This window comes from Triticum aestivum, chromosome 4B, assembly GCF_018294505.1.
Source record: "Triticum aestivum cultivar Chinese Spring chromosome 4B, IWGSC CS RefSeq v2.1, whole genome shotgun sequence".
In the NCBI taxonomy this organism is placed as follows: domain Eukaryota; kingdom Viridiplantae; phylum Streptophyta; class Magnoliopsida; order Poales; family Poaceae; genus Triticum; species Triticum aestivum.
The window spans coordinates 149,569,344-149,576,805 of NC_057804.1; the positions used below are offsets into that span (position 1 = coordinate 149,569,344).

The 7,462-nt window shown below is 50.4% G+C and overlaps 1 protein-coding gene across 2 annotated transcripts in view; it reads left to right on the forward strand.

The window, feature by feature from the left end:
- Window positions 1–1,475: 1,475 nt before the first annotated feature.
- Window positions 1,476–7,462, forward strand: part of LOC123094658 (cytochrome P450 714C3) — a 10,485-nt gene continuing 4,498 nt past the window's right edge. Inside the window, exons 1-2 of one of the 2 annotated variants that reach the window (XM_044516615.1) lie at window positions 1,476–1,725; window positions 1,793–3,067. In XM_044516615.1, coding sequence (XP_044372550.1) covers window positions 2,722–3,067 — 346 coding nt within the window. In that variant the 5' untranslated portion in view covers window positions 1,476–1,725; window positions 1,793–2,721. Of the gene's footprint in view, window positions 3,068–7,462 lie in introns of both variants that reach the window. The other variant, XM_044516614.1, reaches the window with a different exon arrangement.

The window sequence follows — 7,462 nt, forward strand, 5'->3', positions numbered from 1 at the left end:
AAGTAGACTAATATAAGACTTTTTAGAGGGAGTAGTAGATAAAATATTATTGACTGGACCTAACTCAATTCAGTCATCAAACACTCTTTCTAAGGCGAAACTTGCCTATTTTACCAATTAAACACTCTTCTATGGCGATTAATACCTATTTTACTAATTAAATGCTCTTTTATGGCCAAAGTCACGCCTAACTCTAAATGAAAGTCTCAACAAAAATGAACTATACTAGGTGTGTAAAGACAACAAAAATGGTTACCCTAATTCGTTCATTCAGTAAAGTTGTAGGAGTTGGGAGTTCATATGGACAATACGCAGCTTACACAACATAATTTGACATGCTATACATAACATAGGGCCGTCAACACAAAAAATTACCATTCTTATTGTGGATTCATCATTCGCCCTCTGATAGCTACATTGTGATATTTCTCAAAAAAGAAAAAGGATAGCTACATTGACACAAAATGACGCCCATCTAAATAGGGCTGGACTAACGAGCTACTCGGCTCGTTAAGACTCGGCTCGTTAAGGTTCGTGATCGTTAAAGCTCGGATTGTTAAGCTTGTTAAGGATAATGAGCTAAATATAAAGATTGGCTCGGTTTGTTATAAATACATCAGTAAACAAGATACAACACATGCATATAATTACAAATATATATAGGTCCATCTAGTAGGATTCAATAAATCGAGAAGACGAGAAAGATGTGAATGTGGCAAATAGCCCGTCCATAGACTTAGGAGTGATCGAAGTCATCAAAAAATTCTCTATAATGAACAAAATCATGCTACTACCGAGATTAACGAGTAGCTCATGAAACTCGCAATCTTGATCGTTTCACTCGTTAGTGTTAATGAGCAAAAATTGATGCTCGCCTCGGTTCATTAAGAAAACGAGCCGAGCTCAAACGAGTCGAGCAGTCGAGCGCTCATTAGACTCATCGAGCTTCGATCTTTTTGTCCAGCCCTACATCTAAACGCGCATTTGAGAAAAAAGTTATGGCCACATTGTCACGGTGCTAATCCATTTGCTAGATGAGATGGAATTTGAATTAAGAGTGCCATGGCGAATTCCAGCGACAAGACCTAGCCGTTTTCGCAGTCAGAAAACGTAACCATACAAATTAACCTGGGCCGCGAGTGCCCAAGGGGGGGAGAAGTGAGAAGAGAAGATTACTACGACCATGGTGGCACGGTCGTGCCCGGAGGCGACGGAGGTGGCAGGCGAGCCGCGCGGGCCCCCCTCGCCCGACGGCTGGTGGGCGGCGGTGTGGGGAGGCGTAGCCGCAGGAGTGACAGCAGCGCAGCAGGCGCGGCCGCGCGCGAGAGAGAGGCACGATGGTGGGCCCGGCCGAGCCATCTCAGTGGCAATGGGCTGAGATTTCTCGAGTAGGCCCACTCTCGCTACGCTGCTTCTCCAAGCCCCCCAAACCCCATTCTACTGCTACCGCTCACTCCGTCCGCCCTAAAGAAAAAAAAAAAACTCCGTCCGTCGTCGCGTTCCTCCGCTTCATCTGCGATTCCCATTCCTCATCGACGTCGCCGTTCCTAGTTGCTCCCGCCGATTCTCAGAGATTCTCACAGCATTCGATGTTTTTAGTATCTCCAAGAGGTTGGATTAATCCCCAATTCTTCTTCTCGCCGGCGCGCTGTGCTGGCAATTAACGCGACGGATCAGTCGGCGGTCTAGCAGCGACGAGCTCCGCCGGCACCTCCGGTCAACCAGGTGTTCGCTCCCTAGTTTGCACATGACCTTTTGCCGTGGGTAACGAGGTTGCTTCCGCTATTCGTAGGGAGGTGATTACCAGGACAGGAGAAGACGGCGAAGGAAGGCCGAGATCCAGGGCCGCGAGTGTTGAATCCATTGGGGCCTCATTCCCACAACCAGGAGCTCTGGTCAACTCAGCTATGCATGGTCATGAAGCAGATGTTGGTTCTCCCACGACGGCTGGTTTTATCCATTCTGTCGTAAGCGAAATCGAACTGAACATCAGTTTTGGCAACTACGGTGGGGACTTGGATGCTTCTCCAAGTCTCCATAGCGGGTCATTATTCAACATGACACTGCACAACCAAATGAACACATGTATACCAGTATGATGTGCGGTTGGGAGGAGCCTGATTTCGATGAAGCAGTCGGTGCCAATCGCAGAGCATGCAGCGCCTGCAGCAAGGTTTCATCTGTGGAACAGAACGTGATTGCTGCCGGTGTCGTCTCTGTAAAAAGGCTGATACAGGGTTTCTGAACTTATCTGAGTTGTTACCGGATTCGGTCCACCTATTTTCCCCCACCACTTTACACAGTTCAACAGAGGCTGAGCTGCATCATCATCAATGAACTCTTACTCTCAAATCTATTTATGTGCTTTCTTTTGTTCTTGCCTTGAGGTTTTTTCCATCTGATAACTTAGCCTGCAAGGGAACATTGTTGTAGGTAATAATGTTTTTTTTTCCTTATCATCTGGTGACCAGGTATGAATTTTTCTCCTTTGTTTAAAATTATGCTTTGCTTCGCTAACGGAGAACCTATCAATCAACATATACGCCACATGTATATTACTAAAAAGTCAACTGGGCAGAATACTGTCAGTAGATGCCAAGACCTGAAAGCAAGATAATAAAGAATCAAAAACTGGACAAGACAAAATAGCATTCATATCCTCGAGTTCTAAAACCGATGAGAATCAAGTGGATTGCATAATGCACTATGTAGTAGTTGGACATGAACAAGGTAGCCACTTATCGTATATATTATTTGACAAGCAGTCTCCCCTCTCTCCCCTACTCTGTCTGTCTCATGGAGAAACTTCATCTGCTAGCTCTGCTTCTTCCCATACTTCTTGGGTTACCTCCGTTGTACATCTGTGACATACTATGGCTGAGGCCAGAGAGGATAAGAAAGAAGCTGAGGAAGCAGGGTGTAAGGGGTCCCAGGCCTACTTTGTTCTATGGCAACACCCAGGAGATGAAGAGAATCCGGCAAGAGGCTGTTTCTGCGCAGAAGCAAGACACCAGTAACTACATATCCACCCTCTTCCCTCACTTCCTTATCTGGAGGGAAACATATGGTATGTGGTCAAAAGCTCCATCCATGCATGAATTTTTTCTGCAGTAAAACCACACCCTTTTGTTCGGTCTTTTTTAACAGTACACATGTTCTTTGCTTTGAGTTCATCTCTAGTATGTTATTGATTAGATTGCGCATGGATGTTTTTATTCTTGTGACATGGGACTATAAGATCACACAGTTTATATTCTACAGTTTGTTGAGGTGACAAATCAATCTTTCCAGTATTCGGCATGACAGTGCCACAAAGCCTACAACACTATCTTGTACTCCATATCGTCTCTGTTTCTGTTTCTATTTATGCTTTGTAAACTTCATTAATGTAACGCATCCACCCTAGCAACCGTATCGTTCAAATGATAAAGCTACATTATACTCAGTTACATGTTTTGCACTGTGTCGTGTTGCTCATAGTTGGTGGCAAACAACATCCTTATCAACCTTAGTTGGGTATGTAGGATGGTCTCAGTAGTTAGCTCATAGATCTTTTTGTCCTGTCCCATGAAGATGCTGTTCAAATATGCCTTAAAAAAATGTGTGATCAGTAGTTAGCTTGTTGCTTAAAAATGCTGGGAAAAAAATATTTATATGTTGTTTCATTTCATATCATAAGACCATGTATTTCTAGCCAATTTATACACTAAGGAAATTTAGTCTAGTCGGAACTGTATTGTACCAAAACAATTGCCAAATATCTAACATAGATTTAATGGTAGGAACATGTACCCTGCCAGGACTGGGACGTAAGCAGTAAGGGAAGGAGGGGGCTGGGTGAGGCGATGAGCAGCCGCGCCGGCAGTTGAGCGCCATCGCGGGAGAGGAGGGTGGCGGCAGCGGCGCAAGGGCAGAGGGCGGCTAGGGTTCCGGCTCCTCTGGGAGCCGGGCAATAGAGATAATATTCTTATTGCTTAATTCCAAAAAGAGTCTTACAGCCTATATTTATAACCTAGACAACTTGCATAAGAATTAACCTAAGATAACTTGCATAAGAATTAACCAAATGTAACTTGTGGGCTAAGATGCCCGGTGGGCCTAGCTAAACCGGCCATAACACTTCTCCCCGCCTGCACAAACAGCTCGTCCTCAAGCTGTAAGGTGGGGAAGCGCTTGCGGAACTCCTCGAGGCGATCAGCCAACGTCCAACACCTTCTCGACAGCTGGGGCGGCCAGGTCAGCGGCGACGGCGTCCTTCGGAATGTAGTCTGCAACCTCCAGGTAGAAGAGTCGCGGGCAGGCATGGCCGGGCGTGTAGGGCTCGTTGGCAGTTGAAGCACAACCCTTGGCGGCGATGCTCGAGGAGCTCGGCTGGGGTGAGCCGGCAGAACGGGCGTCCCGCGGTCGCAGCGAGGGGTGCCGCAGAAGCCTGCGCAGGCCGACCCTGCGCGGAATCCGGCCCGGGTCGCGACCCAGCGGTCCGGAACGGTGATTCCTGCTGGATGGCCACCGCGCGTTCGAACGCGCGGGCGTAGTACATGGCCGACTGGAGATCCTGGGGTCCCCGAAGCTCCACGTCCACGCGGATGTGATCCGGAAGGCCACCGACAAAGAGGTCGGACCGCTGCTGCGCCGTCACACCCGACGCATGGCATGCCAAGGCCTGGAAACGGTCGGCGTAGTCCTGCACCGTGGAGGTGAAGGGAAGGCGGCCGAGCTCCGCCAGGCGGCTCCCGCGAACCGGGGGCCCAAAGCGGAGGAGGTAGAGCTCGCGGAAGCGCTCCCAAGTAGGCATGGCGCCCTCGTCCTGCTCGAGAGCGTAGTACCATGTCTGTGCGGCGCTGCGGAGGTGATAAGAGGCGAGCCAGGTACGGTCCGAGGCGAGGGTGCGCTGCCCGCGAAAGAACTGGTCGCACTGGTTGAGCCAGTTGAGGGGGTCCTCCGTGCCGTCATACGTGGCGAAGTCGAGCTTGACGAACCGCGGCGGTGTCGGTGTCGGGCCGCCGTGCCGCACGGTCTCAGAGGAGCGGAACTGCAAGGCGGGGGGCGCCTGGTCGGAGTACTCCGGGTGGTGGCCGACGGAGCCGGATGGCCGGTCGAAAAGTGGGAACGGAGTCGGCTCGGTGGTCGCCGTGGTGTAGATCGGTGATGGCGAAGACCCAGCTGCCCACGCTGGAAGTGGCGACGGGGAGGGCGGGAACTGGACCTGATGAAGCGGGAGGCCGGTCGGTGAGGGTGCCCCCGAGCTAGGCAGGGGCGGCGCCGGTGGTTGTAGCGTCGGTGGCGGGGGGTGGGCGGGGGCGTCGGTGGCCGCGGGGGAGGGTGGCTGCAAGTACTACCGAGGGGCCGCGACCGACGTGGACCCGTCGGGGTGTCCCGCCTGGAACGGCAGCAGCGGCTGCCCGGTGCAAGTCGGCGCGGAGAACGGCTGCAGCGGTCCGGTGGCCGCCGCCTGTGGCATCTGCTGTAGCGGCCAGGGGCCTGATGACGGCGTCGGCGCCAAAGGCCAGAGGGGCGCCGCGGCAGCCGGAGGGCCGCCTTGCGGAGCCGCCTGGAACGGCAACATCCAAGGGGCGCCGTACGGGGAGACGCCCTGTGGCGGCCACGGCGTGTGGCCGTAGGCGGCAACTGGCGCCGTCGGCAGGGGCATGTAGGGTCCGGCCGCGTACTGCTGCTGCTGCAGGTGAAGGCTCTGGACGGTGGTGACGAGGTCCCGCAGGGTGGCCGTGACCTGCTCCGGTGTGAGGACAACGGACGGCGGTGGCGCAGAGGGAATCGGGGATGGTGGCGCGGGCGGGGCCGCGGTGGAGACGTGGCCTGCCAGCGTGGTTGTCCCGGCGGCGGATGTCGGCAGCGCGGTGAGGGGCGGTGCCGTCGTCATCGGCGCGGTGAGGGGCGGCGCCTCGTCATCGGCGCGGTGGAGCCGCTGGAAAACACCGGCGGTGGTGGTGGCAGCGACATGATCGGAACTTGGTCTCTGATTACCAAATTGGTAGGAACTGGTACCCTGCCAGGCCTGGGACGTAAGCAGTAAGGGAAGGAGGGGGCTGGGTGAGGCAATGAGCGGCCGCGCCGGCGGTTGGGCGCCGTCGCGGGAGAGGAGGGTGGCGGCAACGGCGCAAGGGCAGAGGGCGGCTAGGGTTCCGGCTCCTCTGGGAACCGGGCAATAGAGATAATATTCTTATGGACTAACAACTAACCTCGCATCAAAAATGAGCACATGCACGCCCACGTATGCACCTGTACATGCAGACTACTTCTTTGCCAAAAATATTTAGTAAGCATGCATGCAAAGTAATAAAAGAAGATGATGTCATCAAAAGATTCTCTCCATTTCGAAATTTCAAAATGATTTGTAGCTTAAACCGTTGCTCCGATGAAAAAACCGTTTTCACATGAAAGATTCGTTACGACGAGACCTTCGAAACTAGATCTCATGTTGGTATGTTTCGACGACTTTATCAGGCTCATGCTAAGTAAGTTATCACGTCTCTGGTTCATAAGTTATCATCTTGTTTATATAGAAATTACCGGGGCATAAAACTGGTCAACCAACCTTCGGCCCACGTGCAAATAAACTAGAGGACATAATAGCCGATATCATCCCAGATTTCCCCTAATTTTAGAACTTCAAAATGTTTTGTAACTCAAACCATCGGTCCGATTGAAAACTCATGTTCACATGAAAGATTTGTCGTGACGAGATCTTTAAACTAGATCCCATATTGATATGTTTCGATGTTTTTTTTTGTAATAAGTTATAAGGCCCAAGCTAAGTAAGTTATCATGTTTCTAATAACTAAGTTACCATCTTGTTTATATAGATATTACCGGGGCATAAAAATGGTCCTCCAACCTTCTCCCCATGTGCAAATGAATTAAAGGACAGAGTAGCAAATGTCATCCTAGATTTCCCTATATTCCGAAACTTCAAAATGTTTTGTACCTCAAATAGCTGATCCGATCGAAAAACAATTTTCAGATAAAAGAACGTCATGACGAGAGCTTCAAAACTAGATCCCATGTTGATATATTCTGATGACTTTTTTGGATCAGAAGTTACCACTTCTGGGCTAAGTAAGTGTTACCATGTTGTTTACACATATATTACTGCGGCATAAACCTGGTTTCTCTAACCTTCTTATCAGGTCGGGTTAAAGTTACCACGGTGTTTATGTGAGTTATCATGTGTACGATGCGTATAGTACCAAACTATTTACACGAAAGTTATTGGGGTATGTTTTTAAACAACCCCGTCACCAAAGTTATAAGGATCGAGTCACATAATTTATCAGGTCTGCGATGTGCGAGTAACCATGCTATTCACACAAAAAGTTATCGGGGGATATTTCATCAACCCCTCCCCCTCCCCCGTGCCAAAGTTATCAGGTCTGCGATGTGAATTACCATGCTATTCACGTAAAAGTTACTAGGGGGTATTTCATCAACCACCCCTACCCCC